At 44.1% G+C, this 23849-nt stretch overlaps 1 protein-coding gene across 4 annotated transcripts; it reads left to right on the top strand.

Moving 5' to 3' along the window:
* The first annotated feature begins 7169 nt into the window (after nucleotides 1–7169).
* On the top strand, nucleotides 7170–20490 carry ednraa (endothelin receptor type Aa). 4 transcript variants are annotated; one of them, XM_035638285.2, is made up of 8 exons: nucleotides 7170–7314; nucleotides 10428–10962; nucleotides 12651–12778; nucleotides 14603–14801; nucleotides 16456–16608; nucleotides 17150–17283; nucleotides 17494–17602; nucleotides 18252–20490. In XM_035638285.2, exons 2-8 carry the CDS (start codon nucleotides 10486–10488, stop codon nucleotides 18387–18389), a joined length of 1338 nt encoding a protein of 445 aa, XP_035494178.1. In that variant the 5' UTR covers nucleotides 7170–7314; nucleotides 10428–10485; the 3' UTR covers nucleotides 18390–20490. The 4 variants fall into 4 exon arrangements, with proteins under 4 accessions (XP_035494178.1, XP_035494174.1, XP_035494175.1 ...); XM_035638281.2 differs by lacking the exon at nucleotides 7170–7314 and adding an exon at nucleotides 9167–9392; XM_035638282.2 differs by lacking the exon at nucleotides 7170–7314 and adding an exon at nucleotides 9567–9789.
* Nucleotides 20491–23849: the final 3359 nt, after the last annotated feature.

The raw sequence follows: 23849 nt of genomic DNA, 5'->3' as shown, positions 1-23849 counted from the left end.
CACAGTCGGACTTTTAATACGCGGGACCTTTTGACACTTTCACAGCTTGTTGGCTTTTCGCCGAGGTCTCAGTGAGAGAAAACACACAAACACTGCCGTCATCCGATCCCCATCACACAAGGATACCGTTGAGTTAAATGTGGTCAAGTACAAGTCCGACATGCTGAATGGTGTTTTTGGCATGTTGTTCTCTCAAACTATTGTTTTCACAGAATAAGGGTTTGAGTCGTGAACATTCATCACAGGTTGTACTTCAACAGTCTCCACCAACCGACCGGCGACCTCGACAAACCCCTCGGAGGAACCCGCGCAACAAAAACACTGCGGCGCTATGAGGGAGCCGAGCCACGCAGTTAATGAGCCGCTTCTCCAAACACGCAGCGAGCGACTTGGCCCGGGCACATCTGGCAGTGCCCATTTCCTCGACTCTGATCGTCGAGCGCAGGAAACAGCAGTCGGCGTGAAAGGCTGGGTCGGTGTTACTCAGACCCATTACGCAGTTTGATTGCATGAGCGATAAGGCGAGATGAAGGGAAACCAACTCTCAAGTAACACGGCTGCATGGAGAAAAAAGGCTACACGCATATTTGCATTAATTTTTTTTTTGCCATTGCAACAGGTCATTACATTTTGGGATATTTTTTTTTGAAAGATTCTTCACCATTGCGAGTCGATACGTTTTTTTTTTCCAATGCATAAATAGGAGACATTTTGGGGTTGCCAGGTTGTGAACCCTGATTTTAGATAACGATCCCAATTGCCTCTTCAGATGTTTTAGCTGTAATGTGAGAACGATCACACACCCAGCGATGAGCCCACACAAAGTGACCACCTTGACTCGGCAGGATACCCTTCAGCTCCATGGGGCGTTGCGCTCCCTGTTTTGGTTCGGCCTCACTATTTAGCACCTGCAGTCTTGGTGGTTTAGTGTGACGTGGAAAACACACAGTGCAACCGATTATTAGTGCCTTGATTATTCAAAAGCTGGAAAAATCCCACAACCTCTCGCAACAAGCCTGCGATTCTGCAGTTATGTTAATGGTATGGTAAGAAATAAATATGTAGAAGTTTTTAAAGGTTACTGAAGGCCAATGCTTCGAAGGCCTCGATGCTTTCATTTACAGTAAATGTGAGCTAAAGACCAAGTAACGTCATTTTTATTTATTCATGTATAATACCCACTTACACATCTGTAAAGCGAGTATGCCCTATTGTGGATGATTAGCACTATGTCATATAAATATCTTAGTTTTTGCCCATTAACTTCTGCATGTTAAAATAATCTTCTCAATGTTTTAGAAAAAACAAGCTTCCTGGTTTTAATTGTCCACACAGGTGGGCCTCCAAATGTCCTTTGACCCCGAAGGCCGAGTACGGGCCCCATTACAGAGGTCAAAGGTCGGTATATTGCCTCAGGCAAACTGATTTGAGTGGTGCTCGAATATACATGTCCCGTGAATCACAGCCATCGCGAACCGATCAGTGGGCTTATCCGCGTGGTATAACACACGAGGGCATTAACGGTGCAATCGTTTCTTTAATTTTACACATTTTATGCGAACTGTTTCCTTTTTTTGTATCCTCGTGCCGTCTCATCAAACGGTGGGTTCGTGATAAAGAAACGACGACTGCGTACAATTTCTCCGAGCGCAGGTCCCTTTAAAGCTGCTTTAAGCATTACAGGTTGTTCTGTACGGACCACAAACAGACGAATACGCATTCAAGGCACATCCCGTATGATATCTCAGCCTCTCATCAGAGACACAATCACTGCCAGATGGTGTCAGCCTGCTCCCCTCTAACCTTTGACCCCCCCCCCCCCCTCTCTCTTGCTCAAACACACCAGAGAGAACGATAAGGTCCGGGGAGAGCGGCTGCCCAGTGTGCGCTGGAGGAATGAAACTCACAGGGTCATACAGTGTGAAGGGGCCAGATGAGGCCAGTAAAATCCCCGCGGTCTGTTAATCACCATAGAGGATAAACAACAATACGACAAGGGGAAGGCAATGTATCATGCAGTTTGCGCCGCCGCAGTTGTTTGCCAACGTGATGACGCGAGATGTCAATAAACATTCAGAAACACTGACTACGATCACAGCGCAGAATACACACACAGCCTGTGTATCCATCTCTGGGGTTTCCGTAAAAAAAATAATATATGTGGAATATGTGTTATCTGTAAGGCTTGGCAATATTCTACCCAAGCCGACTGGTTCCTGCTGAAGATAAAAAAAAAAAAAATGTAATAAAACGGCAGAGACATTTCTTGAAATGCATTTGTCGGGGACAATATTCACCCATTGTGGCGCTCTTCATGGGACAGACAAAACATGTCACCCAGTGCAAAAAGATGTTTGTTTGTTTTCATGTCGTTTTTGTACATCCCACGGTTTCACTATATAAGACAATAAGAAATAAGGTATACTGGGCTTTGGCTGCACAGACAGTGGTGAGTTTTGTCTCAGGTCTTTTTCTGCTGAGGTCTGTTAATGGGATTTGTTGAAAATAGAAATACGTACGTAGAATAGTTTCAGTCTCATCCCTTCAAACACAAGAATGTCTTTATTGCGAGACAATACAATACGCCTGCTAACATGAGCGTTTAACTACAACATGCGTATGTATTGTCTGGCTCGTCCGACAGGTGCAAGCCCATACAATGAGCATGTAGGCATGAGGGTATGTGTTAATTATAGTTTGAATGACCTTAATGCTAACTAACCCATCGCAGCACCAAAAATAGAAGCTCGATAACCCTCGAGCGTGTGGCAGGACTGTGGGAGCGCAGTTTACTTTTAGCTCCTTTTCAATCGCTGACTGATTCGGACTTCACATGGCAAAACCTGAACCCCAAGCATATTGGCAAGTATTAAAGTTAAGCGATCTAAGTTATGAATTTATGGTTTCTGTTCTTTAGAAGTCTCTTCTAAAACAGTGCCCTGCACTCGCACAACCGTGAAACTCTGACTCCCGTCCGGTACAACTGCTCTGCTTTCATGACGCCTGTAATGTTCCGGTGCTGTTGACGCTGTCATCGATGTGTGAATGTTGTAGTTAGTGGTGGTGTTCTAGACCACATTAAATTCATATACTGTACTCATATATGCATATTTAATGTTATTTTTTGTTATATTTTGTACATACTAACTTTGTAAACTTCTTTATTTACTCTTCTGTCCACTTTGCTGCTGTAATGCTGCTTATCTCATCTAATCTTATATTCCGTCCCCCTCTTTGGACTTTTTAATGATGAACATATAATTGAATTTACACATTGAATTGCATTGTATAGGACCATGCAGGTGTACCTCATGAAGTGGCCCAATATAAGATTGTTTTTCTCCCCTTCATGTAACACTTTGCACCAGATCACAAGCTTGACTCTTTCCACACCAATCCCAGTTCCTCATACGTTTCAGAAAATGTGAGGAATTCGTAGAAAGAAAAAGCCGCGTCTTCAGTATTTCCACGCAAGGCCGCCAGAGAGAGAGGAGAGGAAGCGCAACGGGGCCCCCTGTGCCCCTGCGTCAAAACAGAAAAACAACATCGCCAGCAATCAAGGCGAAATAAGTGGAGGGGATTAAGTGTTCTGGAGTGAGCAGGGGGGCAAATGGCAAGAGGCTGGTGCAGTTGAAACAGCAACTGGATGTGATGGAGAGCTGGGGGCAGATTAGGGGGAAAGTATGCAGAGGGTTGGTGGACGGGGGGAGCACGCGGTAGCACACCAGTACAGCACATACACGTGGATTTACAAGATAGTGATTAGGACAGAAAGAATCTGTCAGGTTCAACTCAGATGGATACAGTCATTGGGTGAAATCCATTTACATCATTGTCCGATATCAGATCTATACATCAGGCCACAGGCTTGAGGTGAGCAACACCTCAGGAAACCCCATCAGTCTTCTTTGACTCACGTTTGTTATCTTTCAGCTCGGGGGCCGCTTGGTCGTCACAGCTGTGCTAACAAGTAGCATGTAACTTTCAAAAATTGTTCACAGATGTTTTTTCCCCAAACTATACCGGAAGACAAAGAGTGCTGATCACGGCCCTCAGCGGTACTTTGTATCTCGGTGAGAATCACGACACAAAAACCACTGCACCCTAATCAGAGGCTTACACAGAACTTAAAGGGATAGTTCAGGGATTTTGAAGTGGGGTTGTATGAGTTACTTATGCGTAGTTAGTGTGTCACCTCGTGGAGATGGTGATCAGCGATGTCATTTAACGGGGGTTTGGAGGAGAAGTGGCAGAAGCTGTTGGCCGAGGGGACCAACGAAAAAAAACGCCTTTTTTCGCCACGTGTGTTCCTGCGCCAACCCGCGCCGGCAGAGTATCACTCCGCAAATCAGCTGTTCGACTCACAGCTACCGCGGCGAGTCGGCGCCGTGGTACATGGCCGGAGCACGCTTGAAAAAAAAGTGCACACTTCAACGGATGTCTCTGGCGGAAAACTGAAGCAGTGAAAAAAATACGTTCTCCAGCGTACAATATAATGGATATAAACAGTATATATATATATATATATATATATATATATATATATATATATTTATTTTTTTAGGTAACGTTTTAAAATGTGGCGAAAAAGAGTTTTTTCGGTGGTCCCCTCTGCATCAGTGTGACTGTGACTTACAATACTTCCACTTCTCCTCCTAACTCCATAAGGTGACATACTAACTATGCATAAGTAAGTCATACAACCCCACTTCAAAATCACTGAACTATCCCTTTAAACAAAGTTTTTAAAAAAACTAAAAAACACAGCACAAAATATGTAATCGCTGTTTTTTTTTGTCGTTTTTTTATATATTTCCAAACAGACCTGCCTGCTGGCCTCGCAGACGGGGAGTTATAATAACTCCCCAGACGTTTTGAGCCCGCGCTCATGGGCCTTTCTGATAGGGGGGAACGCAAAAAGTGCGATGGGCTTAAGACTCACTCGCATTTATCAGCACGTTCAGCGTCTGTCCGACAAGAGCCAGATTATGAGCAGGAATGTGTCTCGGCTGTAACTGGCTCCGCTATCAGTCGGCCTGCCGCCTGAGAGAGCTCTGTGTTGAGCGCAGGAACACTACACGTACTGTATGTCGCGGCAAACAATTTGAAGAAGTGGCAAACATAGCAATAAGACATTGCTTAGCGGAAATGCTTGAACAGACATCGACGGAATCTCACCGTACCGCTGTCCACTGATGCCGTTGCGGGGCTGCCGTTCAGTAAAACAAATGATATATCGCTTTATTGACGTTTTCTTTTCTAATCTAATCACGTGCGTGCATGTTAATTCTACATTAGAAAACGTGTCTGTGGTAAAGCGGTGTTGATCGCCCACCAAGCACATGTGAATGTCATCCCTCATTATTGCTGGTGCGGATGAACCTGGTGACATTCATTTAACAGAAGATTGCAACAGTTTTGAAAAATAATTTGGGCTTAAATGAAAACATCAACTATCATATTCAAAAGCATGCTGCGCCAAACCAAAACAGGAAAAAACCTCCGCCTTCCAAATGTTGTGTCTTGTAGTACGGGCACTGGGACGGTTCCTGCACTCCATGTTATTTGGTACTCTGTTACTCGGTGCTCATGTCGTGATAATCATAGTGTTAATATTCAGTGTTACGGGAAAGGAACCAGTTAGCTGGTAGTTAGGAAGAAGATATGCTCCCCTACGATCTGACACGATCGCCGCTCCGAACTCAAGGAGGCATCGTATCCCAACAACCCTTATGGGCAAAATGTCCATCTGGCACTTTTAAATCAATGAATCGATTCATGTTTGGTGAGCAACCCCCCCAAGCTCAGCGGTGGCCCAAACCTTTCCTTTTGGTTTTAGTTTTCATTCATTGCACCTTTAAATGAGCACCACACAACTGCAGTCTCTTACAAATGTTCCTTGATGTCAACACAGTGAAGTTCCCCGTCAACAGCATGCACGGCCTGAACTCCTCCCGGAGTTCAGTCTGGAGCGCCGATGCCAGTAAGACTGAGTCATCCTCTGGAAGCCGATGAGTTTGGGAAGAGAAGGTTTGACATCCGTCAGGGGCGACTGACCGCGTTGCTGCAGCTCCTCGGTTCGGGTTGAGCCAAGTGCGATAAGGACCCACAGTGGCGGCAATCCAAATTCCCTTCATGTGCTGAACATCATTGTGTCGATGTGTTGCTACTTCCTGTCTGTGCTGTGGACAGTTTTCGGCGCTGTTGGTTCAAATCCGATGCATTTCGTGAGTATCAGTCGTGGTACTGCGAGACATTAATCTGGAGAGGGACTCGGATCACATTCAAACGACAGGGAAAATAATAACTGGAAACAATTTGACTGGTGTCATGTCGCTGATGTCTCTGTTGCGTCGTATAAACGTATAGTCCTCAGGAAAACACATAGTAAAATCATAGTGTTACTCCAACACACACACACACACACACACACACACGTGATCGCGCTGGTATAGCCGTCAATAATCAATCAATCATTGAAGCGCGAAATCTAAACTCGCACAGAACTATAACCTTTTTTCCGTCAGTCGCCATCGAGCGCACACCTTCAGGCAGCCCGAGGGCGCCGCGGAAGAAGATGAAAAAAAGGTTGCAGGGACGTCACCACGACGGTTTGATTCTCAGGAACACACCGACACTTCTCCACGGGCTCTTTTCGTCAGATATCATCATCGTTGCTTCGACAACGCTTCCCTCCTTCTAATTAAAGTCGTCTGTTAATATTAGATTGATTCATTTCAGATGAAGTCGAGCGCTGGCACTGATCAGGCTATCACGGAAAATCCCGCCACCGCAGTTTCTCCTCTCGCGCCGCAACTTTTTCTGTTTGTGTGAACCATATGTCCCAAGTGAATAACGCCAGGCGGTGTACTGAACCCTCTTCACTCTGTCACTGCTTGTCACAGTAGAATGGGCCTCAAACTTATTTCCCCCCTCCCTCCCTCCCTCCCTCTCTCTCTCTCCCTCCCTCCCTCCCTCTCTCTCCCTCTCTCTCTCTCTCTCTCTCTCTCTCTCTTTCTCTTCCTCTTCCTCTTTCTCCCTGTATCTTTCCCTCTCTGTTCTTTCTGTTTTTCGCGCAAGTGTCCCAGTTAAGAAATTGCTTACATCCCACTCAGTCTGGGGCTGGATTGAAATTTCCCATAGGGTATGTACCAATATGCAGAGAGCACACTTCGACAGATGCCATCAGAGAACAAGCATATGAATTACCAGGCAGCCTGCCATCTTGGAGTTCAGACAGAATGGCATTAATACCTGATTACGATCCAAACAACAACACAACAACAACATGAAAGCCGAGGCAACTGGGAGCAGGTAAAGGTTTCATCATTTATATATTAATGGATTTACTAACAAAGGCTCTACTACCCCCTCAAAAGTTAAAATGTCATCGGAGCTGCCAACAATCAAGGGACTTTGGAAAAAAAAAAAAAAAAGAAGAAAAATCGCAGTGAGAAAAAATCAGATGCCGTCAGCAAATCACGTTCCAATAAATTAAATATTCGCCACTGCTGACCATAACTAATTCAGAAGCCATGATATATTCATGAGTACAATTAAAGAAAACATGATCCCTTTAATTCTAAACGGCTGTAAATATTGGCATTACCCAATTAAGTCATATTTGAGTGGAGGAAAAAAGTACCTGCAAATGAATAAACACTGAACCATATATTTTGTGGGAGGAAGCAGAGAAGTTTCATTCAAAGTATAAATAATAATTAAAAAAAACGTGGGATATGGCACTGCTTTATGTAAAAGTATGAATATCCATTAATTGTATTTGATGCAGATGTTCATTTGTTTTTTTTTTTGTCATTTTCTCTTGTAATAAATCAACTTGGGGTATAATTTTACTGGTTTATGTAAATTTTTATTTTCTTACCTTTACCAATATTTCTCTCTCTGTGTCATATTCATCATATACTATGTGATCAATGATAAATCTGTGATTTTTGCGGCATCTAGTTCTACTTTAATTTTGTTGATGTAATCAAAAGAGAATTTGTTGTCATTGTTTTGTTTATGTAATATATGTTCTGAATTCTGTCTGAGATGTTCCAGAAATAGAATATGATATATTTTTTTTTAATTGAGTGGTTTTCCCCCTTTAAGCAGCTGCCGTGTCAGCTCTTTGGCAGTGGGGAAAGACCGATTGGTGGTGACTTTGATCGCCCTCTTCCTGCTCTTAGTGCACATCATGATTAATGGTCCATTGTGGAATCTATAATGGACACTCATGGAGATGCACTCCTCTCTCTTGACACTCAACTGTCTTGTCTCCTCGTCCGGGCATTCCGTCATTTCACGGAGCACCCACTTTCTGGGATAAGTTGGTTTCTCTTTCCCCCTGCAAGTAAAACCCACTCTTATTTGGTTTTCCAGGTTTTAATATTTCATCATCATAATGCATACCTGGTTAATTGAAAGGGATGCTCGTGCCATTGTCCTTAACTAATCATTTCACAGCTTGTTTACACTGCACCAGCGCTTAAGTTCACGTGTAAGCAAGGGCAAGAGCGGGTGATGCAGACCGACCACCCACGCAGGGGTTAGTCCTGTGAAGACCGGCTGATGGTTTGCCCCCGCTTCCCCGGCTCAGTTTCCCCCACGCTCCTCTCGAATGAAAGAAGCATAACGTAACAACATGGACACTCGACAGCCGCATGCCTCCCTGCCTCCAGTCAAACCTCTGCTGCCTTTTCTTGTGGGGAAACAGTTGCATGTAATGTATACAAGACACAATGTGAGGGGCTGAAGGAGAAGGTAGGAGGGCTTAGAGGAAAGGGGCAGAAAATGGGGGGGGGGGGGCGTCAGGCTCCCAGATGCCCCTGCCCCTGAGTGTGTGTGTGTGTGTGTGTGTGTGTGTGTGGGTGTGTGTGTGTGTGCTGCTGTGCCTCGGAGATGTCTGTCAGCAAGCGGTGCCTCCAAGAGAGAGGAGAGAGAGAGAGGGAGAGGGTGGGGGGGGGGGGGGGGGGGGGGTGTTTCCAAAGGGGGCCCAGTCTGTTACCAAAGGGAGGTGGAGATTTACTATCCCACCCAGTCAAAGTGTCTCACTGGTGCTCTGACACACACACACACACACACACACACACACACACATGCAAAGATACACACAACCACACACACCCACACACACACACAAGCGCACACACACACACACACACACACACACACACACTCAGACATACTGCAAACTCTCAACAGGAAACTCTGAGCCATAATGCGAAGGCACCTCAGAGCAGACGGGTGCAGTGCTCAAACCAAGTGGGATACCGTGCGGCTTTGATAGTGCGTTAATTACTCATGTGATGTGATACAGATGTCTGGGGGCTTCAGCCGAAAGTTTGCCTGACACTTTCCAAGGGGGCCAGGCAGACATTTTAGAAGCGGTAGGTGAAAACCAAACGTATTTATTATTCATGGGTGGATCAGTTTGCGTGCTGTCACGGATCCCAGCAGTGTCATGCTGATGCTAAACTGTGACGCTACTTGAAGGGCTGGCTGCTAAATAGTTCTTTGTGTACTCGGTGACAGCTGGGACTTTGAACAGGAAGAAAAAAACTCGGGGCTATAAGAGTTGCCTGCACTGTGACATGATGAAAAGCGCTCCGCTATCCATCTGACAGTTTGAAACTTGATGTGCCCGCTGCCACGAGTGTTGTGGAATGAGTTACTCTGATTTTGTCCAGAGAGTTTGTTGGGTCTTTGTCCTGATAAGGGGCAGAAAAGTCATCGACAAGTCATTCGAGCGAACTACAAGGATTCAGGCGGGAATCCAAAGTCTAAGTATGTATTTTGTCTTTTGCGTAGTCTATAATCTCGCACTGCGCTCCTGACTGGAAATCAGCCCTGCGGCATGGTCAAAATCAATTTTTAAAAAAAGCTCTTTATTTTGTAACCACACGTTTAAACCTCTCTAAATTAGAAAACAGAGGGAGAAATAAAGAAAAACTGAGGAAACCACCCACTGGCATACCCACAGATGGGACTCACTGTCAGGACAACACATAAAGCCCGGCTGTTCAGCTGCAACATTATTGACACGGAGACATGAGCGAGCACTCCGTCTCCCAGGACGGGCTGAGAGCGGAAGAGAAGCCCATTGCACACTTCTCCCGACCCCCTCATCCTCACTGTCGGACTGTAACCGGTCCTGGCGTCTCCCACCTGTGTGCTGCCTTGTTCAAACCTCTGTGAAGCCTCTGAAGAAGCTGTAGAACTTCCTCCTTCAGCATTTGAGAGCGACAGTGTTGCTGTCAAACCTTCTCAAAACTGACACGTGTTGAGATTCAAGAAGAGACAAGGTGTAGGCGACGTGGTTGAAGTTGCAGGGTTTTCCTGTGTTTTCACACACACACACACACACAAAAAAAACGAACAGTTTTTCCTCCTGTTAATCTTTTCTCTTTTCCTTTTTTCACCAGAGACGTATCGGGACGGTATTTCAATCAGTGAAATCCAAAGCAGCGAGCGCGTTCCACAATGGCCACCGCAGCCGCACACATGTTGGTGCTAATGGCCTGTGTGGCAGCCAGAGGAATGGGCCAGATGAACAGAGCTCAAGCCGAGAAGGACCCGGCGATCCCCGTCCACTCCACCCTCCGGTCTCTGGGCGCCTACAGCACCGTGGGCCCGAGCACGGGGCCGGGCCTCCGCCTGCGGGCCCCGGGGGCCGACTCACAGGCTGCGGGCTCTGGCTCTGCAAACGAAAGTGTGGTGAAGAGGCCGGTGCCACCTCCAATGTGCTTGCAGACCACTTCCATCAAGGACTACTTTAAGTACATCAACACCATCATTTCCGTGGTGGTGTTTACGGTGGGCCTGGTCGGCAACGCCACGCTGCTGAGGATTATATACCGCAATAAGTGCATGAGGAACGGGCCCAATGCGCTGATTGCCAGCCTGGCACTGGGCGACCTCATCTACATTTTCATTGACATCCCGATCAATGTGTACAAGGTACAGCTCTCCTCCTCTTTGTGCACGTGTGATTGAAGTTTCCAACCTATGCTTTCCTCGCGGCCATGCTGCCGAAGTGACAGGTCTCTGAGTTGCTGTGCTGAAACGCAGCAACAACGGAAGTGCGCGCACTCAGAGTTAAAGTGGAATATCACAGACGGGAAAGCGGCCGCGGGGGCATAACAGTAAGCGAGTGTGCGAATAGATGCGAAGGTGTAACGCCGTCACACGGCGCGCTATCGTCCTCGCGTGGGCAGATTGGCGATGAGAGCAGCGGGGATGTGGCCGGCTTGCGTAAACGAAGGAATCGGGCCGGAGTCACACAGGCCAGCGGCCTTGTGCTGACCCGGGACATTAGTCACTGACCCTTATCTGGATGTTGATGATGTCCCAATATCCAACTCAAGTGATGAATCACGTGAGGAGTTTTTTCTTCAGCAAAGCCCAATACATAGGGGTTTTTTCAACCAAAATAAGAAGAAGGATGGTAGCCTGTGAATAAAAACAGAACATAATGGAAGAGTTTGACTTATACTATGTTAAATTAATAGTTTCATTATTTTAATCATGTGTATATGAACAGCCTGGAACACAACCAGGAAGCGTGTAGGACTAAAGAATAGCAATGTATGTAGACCTGTCAGTCGATCCAGGTCAAGATGCGTGTTTTTATTCTTTTGTCTCCTTTTGGACAACAGATTTAGATTTATTAGGGTTCCCTGTTTTTGGTGGATTTACACCAGTAAACATTGTCATGCGTTGTATAATAATCACCACTGATGAGCCGGACGTAGTGAACAGTAATCCTGATATGTCGAGTGCATTGTGGGACGCCATTCCACAGCGGAACAATGTGAGAGCCACCTGGTTAAAATTAACCCGGGGCTTTGAGGGCACAGTGACTTTGTAGTCGGAGCTATACACATGTGCAAAGAGGAAACAAAACAAAACAAATCTTACTGTGCGGGGGGGGGGGGGACGGACGACAGTTTATGCACAAACAGGGAAAAAGGGCCACGTCCACAATGCCGAAAAAACCTCACTGAAGCCTCCTGTTCACTTCCTCGGGGGCGGCGACGGCGCTTCCAAAGATAATCAGCTACTTATGCTCTGAAAACAATGACGTGGGCTCCTCTTCTGACCTCCTGGGAAACTGCACAAGTGAACACAATGGGGCCAGGAAGCACCGTGAGGTCCTTTCCTCTGGGTCCGGCCCAGTGCGACGTGTTCAACGCAGGTGGTGTCTTTTTTGCCCTTTTGAGGGAAAGGCCGCCCGCGGCTGCTCTGGTGCCAAACAAAAACCCTCCACTCCCGCGGCCTCGACTCAGTCGACCAGAGGGAGTGACATGACCTCCGTATTGTCCGTGACACACTCAACTCCCGGCGACGTCAAGACGACGCAGGGACGTCTGGGAGGTGCCTCGGTCGACCGTCACTGGGCCTTGCTGTACGTCCGCAGAGCTCAACCACGGTCAATACGAATTCCGTAACAGAAGTCAGATTAATGGTCTTATATTAGCTCATTGAAATCATTCACTTTTTTTTTGCTGATGCGTCAACTAACTCCACCGGGGATTTACAGATGCGTTCGACGCACCATAAGAAATGTAGACGTTCGATTCCTTTGAGATTCGTGTTGATGGGAAATGATGTTTTTTCTCCCCCCCCCCCCCCCCCCCCCCCACCAGCTCCTGGCGTCGCGGTGGCCGTTCGATGACAATGTCGTTGGCCTCTGTCTGTGCAAGCTGGTGCCCTTCCTGCAGAAGGCCTCTGTGGGCATCACTGTCCTCAACCTGTGCGCCCTCAGCGTGGACAGGTTAGTGGTGGCGCCGTGCTCCATGCACACGGCGCTTTTGTTTGTTAGTCACAGGAGGAGCATTGACGGACGAAGCCGAGGGGCTCGACAGACCAGCGTGGAAGAAATAAACCTCCCATGAACAAAGTAAAAACTTTTTCTGTGGGTTTCTAATTATATTATAATGGGTCTTGTGCACATTTTTGTGGTGCAGTGTTTAATCCAAAAGTCTGTTACAGTTGTTTTTAGGGAATTTCTTCACTCTCCATAACTCCACAGTCATAATACCTGTTTTCCATTCTCATAAAGAGCTGTCCGCTTAAGTTACATGTTTTTTTAAAAACAGCATGTTTGAGCAAGATCTTTTTTTTCATTTAGTGAGGAGACAGTCCAGTCAAATCACTGGAAAGGAAATTAAACAAAACAAATGTGACTGGGCCAACTAGCCTTGCCAATTCATCCACTGCTCTGCGATTCCTCACAAGTGTTTGTCTCTGGCGTAATTTCACTGGAGAGTCTGCGGTGATTGATTCACACAGCGAATGATGAACATTTGATTCCAATCCGATGACACGAAGAGAGAGAGAGAGGGGGATAATCGTTTTCAGGAAATACCAATTGAGAACAATCACAGGGAAGTTATTCATCTTCCCGCTCATCTGTTTGTTGTTTGTCGCGGAGGCCGCGTTTCTTTAAAATCGGCTCCTTACCTATGTGGTGGAACTATTTTATGTGTATGACGATACCATATGAACTTCATATTGAAACACTATCGCGATAGCAAGTGCACTGACAAGTAATTTTTTTTTTTTAATAGTACCTTAATAGAATTTCCCCTAATGAATAAATAACCATCACGAAGTGCAGGAGCTCAGTGTCATCGCACTTTATGCGCTAGACAAACCTTAGGAGATAAGAGGCTTCTTTATGTGCCTCTGAATCGTCTTCAGGATCCAGCTCGGCAGAGACGTTTATTGACCTCTGGTAGGGGCGAGGGGAGGCTGCAGCGCCGTACAGCCGTGTTCGAGAGCGGATGCTCTCCGTCTGTTTCCAGGAAAAGTCTCTGTCTGCGTGTGCTGTGAGAGAGCTCCAGACTCTTTTGTATCTGTTCAATGTCGGAGGAAGAAGGAAAAAGGTGGATACATTACCACTTTGTAAAATATAAATGCCGCCATGTTGTTCGACAGAGCAAAATTCAAATGTGTCATGAAAAATATATTGTTTTTGCCATGAAATCTTGATGCGGCGTTTCACTGAAACATTTCCGACGAGTGGTTTCCATTAAAGAAACAAACAGGCAAACAAGTGCGTGGGACAAACACAAGCCAACACAGACCTCTCTGCCAACGCGGGCCGGCCTGTTTGGAGGCTTCGCAAAAATATAAATATTAGATATTCAAGATAAACAATTGATCATCTCTTCCTCATTAAATTCTGAGCATTCTGATATCCTTTTGCTGACTGAGCGGTTTGTTGGTTTTGCCGCGCCGCCTCGCGTTGTTAGCTTTGTCAGTCAAGAGAGACGGGAAATGTTGACTTTGCTGAAGCGCTGCTGTTTAACGCGCGACAAGCGGCTGAGAGCGAGCGAACTGCCGTGGACCTGTCTTAATGAATCAAGTGACGCTTCTGCTCATTCCACATCCTGTCACGGCAATAATATGTGGTGTTTTCTTCCTTCGAATTTTGAATTTTTCTTGTTTGTAACTCTGAAGTGCATTAGAACAGAATATTTACACGCGTAGCTCGATATCCTCCAATCACATTCATTTAGTGTAACCGATTTTGAATGTCTTTACCCTGTCACACGTCTGGATGTCGATCTTCTTTCATCCTCCTGTGCCACAGGTACAGGGCCGTGGCGTCCTGGAGCAGGGTGCAGGGGGTGGGCATCCCCCTGTTCACCGTCGTCGAGATCGTGTCCATTTGGCTGATGTCGCTCATCTTGGCCGTACCCGAGGCGATCGTCTTCGACATGGTCACCTTCAGCTACAGGAACCAAACCATACGCACCTGCATGCTTAACCCCAAAACTGACTTCATGGAGGTGCGTTGTCATCACTCTCTTCGCACTTTTTGGTTTTTGTCTTGCCCCATTGTTTTTTTCTTTTCTATTCAGGCCTGGGTGTTGCTTTTGAATTTTATGATAACACAAAACATTACAGGACCAGTGAGACAGGAACCCGAACCTGCACGGCGGAGTGCTTGAAGTGAAAGAGCAGCTTAATCGTTTCCATCATCTTAAAAGCGCGTGTTGTGTTGCTGTGAGTTAGTGAGTGTTTGTTATGGCCGCTTGGCACAGTCATGTGCTTTTTTGGTTAAAGGGGCTTATATATTCAGAGCATCGGTATGAAAGTAAAACCATGAATAATTAAGAACAATAGAAAATAAGATAAAGATAAGGCGAGATGAATGAACCAGAATAAAATGAAATTACCTGACGATGTGTCAGCCCAGACATGAGAATTTGACACCAAAGAGATTTCGAAGGGTGTATCCCTTTAAGAAATAAACTCAGGTCTACTCACTCTCTCTTAGTGACTGTGGCCTTCTTAACATCCTCGGAGCACATAATTGATCGCAGGCCACGTGCAATTACTCGCCTGAAATCTGAGGCCTGAAGCCGAGCCACATGTGCATATCCATTCCATATGCAGGAAAACTGGCCGACTCTGGTTCAAACATCTCCGTCTTAAATACATAGGTCTTTGAAACAAACAACTGTTAACAGTATAATTTAATAGCAATGAAAGGTTTTTTTCGGTACCAGACTCTCTCACCGAATTAGGGTTTTTTTGTACTTATCACATGAAGTCAAATTTTGGAGGTGATTTCTTTTTGTATTTCCTTTACATTTCAGTTGTATAAACTGCTTTGTGCAGTTTTGAAACTGCGGCGTTTTTGAAAAGTATACGTAGCATTTTTGGGGGTTTTTTTGAAATACCGAAAGCCAGATGGCCTCATTACACGTACAGGGTGCAATTAAAACCAGTTTGTTTTCAGACTCACTGGAGAACACATGTGAAGTATTCACATGTAGACTTCAATGGCACTGGAGTACAGAGGTAGTCTGGTAGTGGTTTGGGCCTGGGTCAGGTTCAACTACAAAAGAACAGATTTTTAGGATTATAACCGAGTCAAATTATTTCAGCTTGACGCCCAGATCATCAAATATGATTGTATTATTCAAAGATATGTTGGGGGGCTTTTTAAGCCTTCGTGGATAGGACAGCTGGTCGCGTGAAAGGGGGAGAGAGGATGGGGAAGACATGCAGCAGTGGGCCGGGGTCAGAACCGAAACCTCGGTCGCTGCAGGAGGTCTTCAAGCCTGCGTACGTGGGACGCCAGCTCACACAAGTGAGCTATCTGACGCCCCACGACGACTCATTTTGACCTCACATCAACAGCGGTTGACGAGGTATAAAGATAGATCTTTTACGGGGAGATGTAAATAGTCATTGGTGGGAAGTTGGCAATTACCGAAAATGAGCCAAAAGTTTTATTAGGTTAGAAGAAGTGATAAAGTCTAAAGAGGGGCCAGAGTTTTATGGCAGAGTAAGAGGATCGGGCATCTCAGCGGATCTGTGTTACTGAAGCAAGTGGAAAATTGTGGCTTTAAGAAAACCTCAACACTGTAATTGATATATTAGTTTCAATTAAAATGTAGGCGGCATGTGTCACATGTGCTTGTCTCTCCTCAGTTCTACAAGGATGCAAAGGACTGGTGGCTGTTTGGCTTCTACTTTTGTGTGCCACTCGCCTGCACCGGCATCTTTTACACCCTGATGACCAGCGAGATGCTCAACCACAGGAACGGCAGCCTCCGGATAGCGCTCAGTGAGCACCTCAAACAGGTCAGACAATACTTAATCATAATCATAATAACGATGAAAAGCACCAGAGGGGCACAGCATCCCCAGCACGTGTGGCGTATAAACATTTTTTTATTTATTTTTCTATATTGTTATAATGGCATCATTTTTACCATATGATGATTTGTGATAAGTTATTCAAAATGTTATTGGTTGCAAAGGTTAATGCATAACTACACTATATGACATTAGTTTCTGACTTCACAGTGACGTCATAATGACATCACATCAGATGATATAATATTATGGGGAATAGTTTTCTGATCAATAAAAGTGAGATATAAGTTTCATTGTCTCTCCAGCACTATTATTTGCAGAGATCTCCTGGGAAAAAATAAATTTTCGGATTGTATTTTGTTGACCACGCATGATCAGCTCCAAACGTTACGTATCTACAGAAAAAAAAAAAAAGTAATAATCCCAACCATGTTTGTTGATAATCTATTCACTCAATAATCTTCTGATCTTTCATCTTGCAAACTTTATCATCTTTGCTCTTTTCTTCTCTTTTTTTTATCTTCAGAGGAGGGAAGTGGCCAAAGCCGTCTTCTGCCTTGTCCTTATCTTTGCCCTCTGCTGGTTCCCACTGCACCTCAGCAGGATCCTTAAGAAGACGGTTTACTCCCAGAATGATAAGATGCGCTGTGAGCTGCTCAGGTGAGTCACTGGCAGAAATAACGCTGATCAGTAACAGCTAGTCAGAAGTCTGAAGGAAAAAATATGCAAACGTACAAGACATGACACTGTTGTTCTGTTATTTTGATTGATTTTGTTGTTTTATAGCAGTTCAGGACATCAGGACATGAAAATAAGGTTGTATTTTTTACCTATCAGACAAGAATAAGAATACGATTTTTCTTTTTACAGTTTCCTGTTGGTCGTGGATTACCTTGGTATCAACCTTGCAACAATAAACTCCTGCATAAACCCCATTATCCTCTACTTTGTGAGCAAGAAATTCAAAAACTGCTTCAAGGTATAGTACTTCCCGACAACACACACACACACGCGCATACTCGCACACATTCTTAACAAGCCCTTCAGATTTAGTCTGGCCAGAAAAGAAAACAGTGAACTCGGGCTTTTGTCCATGACTCAGAGGTTGTGATGGCATTCCATGTAAAAGCAGCCCTTTGATTTATGTATTCACTTTGTTGGCAGAGGTCACACACTGCAAATATCTGTCAAAGGAACCTGGCCTGGAGATAAACCATGTCTCAAGTTTGCACGTGGAGGGAGGGAGGTGGGGGGAGCAAAAAGAAATCTATTGGTAAAAATTTGTTATGTTAAAAGGTTTTGTTTGATATTTGGGGAAATAAACTTACTCTCCTCAGTTTGCAGAAAGTAAGATGAAAAGGTCGATACCATTCTCATATCTGTCTGTTAATTCGTCGGTGTTAGAGGTGCTGGTGGGTGAATGTTTTACAGTTGGACACTGGCTGCTGGCTGTTTCTCCCTGGTTTCAGTCTTCGTTCAAGCCTCAGATTTAACAGACAGATGTGCCAGTGGTATTCGACCTCTCGTCTAACTCCCAACAAGAACAAAAACTGAGTGTGTCCCCCAACAAATGTTGAGATTTCCCCTAAAGTTGGACTTTCTCGCTTTCTCCTCGCATGTTCTTCAAGTCATGTTTGTGCTGCTGGTGCTACTCGGACAACCAGCTGAGCAGCATCGGACCCATGAATGGTACCAGTATCCAGTGTAAAAGCCCCGAGCCCAACAACCTGTGCAGTGACCGCAGCATCAGGAAAGACAGCAACTGATCGCTCACCCTGAGGACTATTCTCAAGCTTTTTTAAATTTCCCCGGCAAGCTTTAAAAATGCAAACGATGAATATAAAGAGTACATCAAAAAGTACTTTTTATCTAGTGACCAGTCTCAGGACCACTGAGGCAACATATGAGCGTGAATGGTGGCCGTAAATTTATATTTTATGTCCATTTTTGGATGGATGGAGCCACAAAACACAGGACTTTGACATGTGGGAGGCTGCGGTTTGCTTCTCATGTGAAACCCATCAGTCAGGATTTGTTCCTTTCATCCATGATTGTTCGACATCAGCCCCGTGTTTATTATTGTAACCATGAGGACAAAGGCCATCTGACCTTAAGGAGGAACCTATTCCCAGCCAAACCGTCATCTTTTCCTTAAACCTAACCGTGTGGAGACCATTCCACAAGCCTGAATGCGTATTTATTATTGTGACCTCGCGGACGAAGGTCCGGCGTGTTTGCCAGTCCCGGGGCGCTGTTTCGGGAGTCGCTCATATGGGTCATATCAGGGGGTTGTAGGGGACAAACGACCTCCCAGCACCCACGCTTGTTCCGATTGGTGGAATCCCGTCTAGTGTCAGAATATTATAAAATAAACTGGCACTCAATCAAGTACAAGTTTGTAGGTTTTAGAGCGGATAAGGTACAACTCTGCATTTTTATAGCACATGTCAAGCAAATGATGAATATGAAGTAATGCATTATGACAGGTCTGATATCACCATTTACCAAAAATGGATAGGAATGGCCTCTTTTTTTCCAAAAGCACTGTGAATTTTACCATACGTAATCAAAAATAGACTAATTATGCATGTATAACTAATGGAATATAGACTATGTTTAGTGTCCACTTTTATAAAGTGTAATATTGCAGTAATAATGAGCATTATATCCCGACTACGTCACATTATTGTGAAATAACAGAGGGAAAGGAGTTTGCTGGCGGTCAACACTCCGAATGTTGGAGGAACAGTTTGGCGAGAGTTAGATGAGAAGAAACCACTCTCGTGTCTGCGCGTTAACTACGACGCTACGATCAGCAGGCAGCTAGCTTAGCATTAAGGCAACATTACAGAGGGAAACCGCCAACTGTCCAACTGCTATCCATTCCAAGAACTGGGTTAGTTTTAATTCAATCAACAAGTTTAAGACAAAATTCAAGACATTTCCTGTGTGAATTTGTTCACTGGCTTATTTTAATGGATGAGGATTAATCGGTTTGGTTTCCCTGCAGCAGTCTGGGACGTGTTAGCTTAGCACAAGGGGATGGGAAATGGCTACCGAAGGTGGAGAAATGATTCTCCCCGCAACCGTAAACTTTTTCATATAAGTGTTGTGTTAGCCGCGCTGCTAACATGACCTGCTAAACCTTCATTCACTTCAGCTAAAGCTAACCACTGAGCAAATGAAGTAGGCTACTGGGTAGTGTAAATATAGCCTACTTTATTACCGATTACAATTAAGTATTTAGTCTATTGAAGTAATTATGTTTTCAAACAGTTAGTCATTTTTCAAGAAACATAACTATCCACGGGTTTTATATACCGGGTCTATTTTTGATCTATTGTGTCTGAGCATAGTGAACTCCTGGGTGAACTAAGCTAAGCTAAACTAAGCTAGGCTAAGCTAAGCTAACAAGCGGCTGCCTGTAGCTTCATATTAAACTTGCAGAGATGAGTGCGATATCAATCTTCTCAACTAACTCTCGGCACAAAAAAAAAGGAAGTGCAGGAAATTACAGGCGCAAAGTCCTTTTTTTTTCAGTCAGTTACCAAACGGTTGTACTGCCTTATATTGTTTGATATGTGAATACATGTAAACGTGTGTGTGTGTGTGTGTGTGTGTGTGTGTGTTTGTGTGTGTGTATGTGTGTGTTCCACTTCTTCAGTTTTTTGCACACTTGTGTATACAAGACCAAGTGATATCTGTACAGTATTATTTTACCACTATTCATCAACATATACATACTGTATACAGTATATATATTAATCTGTAGAAAGGGGAATGCGTATGTGTTTGTTGTCGTCGATTGAACATGTTGACCTCATGTTAGAGCTGCTGCTTATACCAATAAATCCGTTTCCATCTCCAGTGTGAACAAAGAGGTTTTATTTTACCATCGTTCTAATATTGGTTTCTCCGGAGAGTCAATGCGACCCCCCCCCAACCCCCCAACCCCCCTCTGTTATTCATCTGCGTCTGTGAGAAAGAGGCGTCTGGGAGTGATTTGAAGCAAACTGTGACCTGCTTGGCAACTGAGCCCTCAGGGTTACTGATGTCAGTGGAGAGGATGTGAACAGCTCGGATGGTGGGAATCTGATATATCTAACTCACTTCTCATCTGCGTTGCCAAAAGAGTATCGAGAAGAGAAGAGTCCAACCATTACACATCTGTGTTTTAAGTCTCATCTTAGCTTTTAATGTTGCAGGACTATATATGTTTTGCTTATATACAAGGTCATAACGGTCATTAAATTAAGAAACTGACGGAAATGTAATAGTATTAATGCTAGTGGAACCTTATTTAATGCGACAAATGATTTTCAACTACTGCGTTTTTATTTCACACTTTTTTTTTGTATCTGTCTGACGAAGAGACAGTTACCAGGACCATGTAATTCTATTCACAAGACTTGAAAAACACCCAAGACCAACAGATCAGTCAAGCAACCATGGCTTTATCAGACTTAAGCCTGTTATTTGTTTCAGCTAGTGGGTGATAAATCACAGCCAGGTCATAAACTTGATGAAACCGTTCCATATGCCCAATATGAAATCATGTCACAATCAGTCTCCAGCCACTCCGAGCGTCTCGAAACATTGGTTGATTAGATATAACATTTCCCAGTTTAATGACACTGGGAAATGAAACAAAAATAATAACTCCGGGATGAAACATATGGGGGAGAACATTCATGTTTTTCTGGGAAGTGAAAAATCAGAGTGTGTGAGAGGAAGTGGGGAAGCGTGAAGCAGTGCAGCTTTATTTCAGTGGAATTTGGTGGGAACATTGTTTCTTGCCAGAAGTGAATTGAATAAAGCTCAAAAACAAATAAGAGAGGATCTCATGGGTCCAAAGTGCGTCTCGATGCAGAGCTTGGTCAGATTTGGTTATTGATACACTAGGTAAGTTGAAGACCTACTAAGATCCCATTGTCGTCATGTTGAGAAATAAAGAAAATGCTTAGTTTCAACTTTCTTTCTGCTGCCATTCATCGTCCTCAGGATGTTTACAGAGTAAAGGGTGTAAGCAAATATAGGGTCTTTATTATTTCTATTTTGGAATATATGTTAAAACATTCATGCTTACCGATGCCATGCCACAAAATCAAACGAAATAATGATTGATTCAGTAATAACCACTCTGTTGAGATGAGAAATAAAAAATAAATGAAATATGCTCATTTGCTTTCTTGCCAAGACTTAGATGAGAAGAAAATACTCTCATGTCTGCGTGACTAGTAGCTCTCAGACAGTGGCAAAAACTGGAGCCGCGCAGGTATGCTGAATAATGAAGGAAAATATATTTACACCAAATTAATTAAAAGGAAATACCAATAGATATGTTGATGCACGCACAGTTGTGTGGAGAAAGCACGAATGAGGGTAAGCATCATTGGCAGTGTACTACAAGAGTTAAAGCCACAAAAGCCAAAAAGCTCAGGACTTTGCATGAGAAGAGGAGATCTCAGCTGAGCTGGCTGCTATTGGACTTTTGGAAATATTGCACATCAGGCCTTCAGGTGCAACCTCTGCAGAGAGGAAAAACACTGCAGCAAACAGTGCAAACAAGCTGGGGGGCTGTATATTGCTGATTAACAAGGTATTTTAATGTAAGGGTGAGCTGAAGGGTATTATTATATTTTTTCTCCTTATGCCTGCTAAGAGGGTTAGAAGTCATGAGTCTCACCTAGTGTGACTTAATAAAGTATTATTGTTATAACCTGTACGTAATAAGGCAGATTTGTATCAATATCTGTTTTTATTGTCAGCAAAACGAGCAACGCCTTTGTCTGTAAACTTTCCAACTTTCCCAGTCTGTGTCCCCAGACTCCACAGATGCGAGCTGACACCATAAATCATAAAACAGGTCACAAACGCTGTGTAATTTATCATTTAAAGACGAAAAAAAACCCCCAATAAAATAAAGCTGCGACTCCTTATTTTATTGTTGCCGCTGTGTGTGACTTTGTGGAGCTTCTTCAACTCCATCCCACTTCACTTATGTTGTTGTTCAGGAACAGATGAACTGAGGTGAACACCCCTCAGTGGGTCTGAACATTTCCTGACACAAAAGCCTATGGCAGGCGTATTAAGATAAATAAGTAATTGTTGAACAATTTGCACACTTGTGTATTACTCTGACAAAGGAGGTGCACTTTGGCTGATACATAATTTCTCGGGAATCAGACAGTATGTCTCCTGTTCTGTTGGGCATTGATTATTATTGTTCCTCATATACCTATCCACTCTGCTCATCCTGTCTACGTGCATTTCCTGCAAGGGCACACACAGTACTCACTGCTTCAGCCTGCAGTCATGGCTTGATTCAGCCAGATGTGATGGACGCCACATCCCTTATTCTAAAATGTGTCTGGGGTCTGATCAAACACAGCATATGTTTATCCACCCTGCCTTTACATGGTTGCACCCAGTATGCCACTTTGCATGGCAATCCCTCCGAGCTATCCGCCATGGCAGTCGCTCGCACAACTCGTGGCAAAGACTATTTCTAATTCATGAAAGCCAAAAGGATCAATTCAAAATTCATGAACAATCTGTCCTGCAACAACCAGTGATTTCTGTGACTGTGGGGCAGTGGAGACATGGTGCAATAGAAAGGAAAGTTCTGCCTCCCCTCATTTTACAGGAAGACACACACACATACGCATACTCAGACAAACAGACAGGGTTCTTTTGAAATTAAATGTTAATTTAGATTTTTTAAATTTTAAGTTGTGTATAAATGTGGAAAAACAGTGTTAATAGACATGAATAGAATTTTAAGTAGATCATTATCAAAGTATGATGCTTATTTTTTTGTTTTTTTATGTTAACATAATCAAGATTTCCGGACACCCCTGTAAATTTACTCAGCAGCAGAATCAGCAACACATTGATTCATTGACTGTTATGTTGTAGTTTAGTCCCAGCATATACAGCTCTATGTGAAAATGGACATGTATCTTATAATTATAATTAAAAAAAACACATTGGTATGACAATTGGCCTCTAGTATGTTTGCAAGTGACACTTAGAATCCACCAGTAAACTAAGAGCAGATCTTCCTTCTTTTTTTTTAACAGCATACATTTGCATTTGCCATAACACAAGTAGAATAACAACACTTATTAATATCACATTGCACTACACATCGAGTCGGTGCAACAAATACCAGGACGGCAGCCTCAATACATGTTGTGAAGTAACCCTGTGCTTGTTTCTGACGT

Source organism: Scophthalmus maximus, chromosome 8 (genome assembly GCF_022379125.1).
Source record: "Scophthalmus maximus strain ysfricsl-2021 chromosome 8, ASM2237912v1, whole genome shotgun sequence".
In the NCBI taxonomy this organism is placed as follows: Eukaryota; Metazoa; Chordata; class Actinopteri; order Pleuronectiformes; family Scophthalmidae; genus Scophthalmus; species Scophthalmus maximus.
Note: the sequence above shows the minus strand (reverse complement) of the source record. Positions and strands in the feature narration are given on the sequence as shown.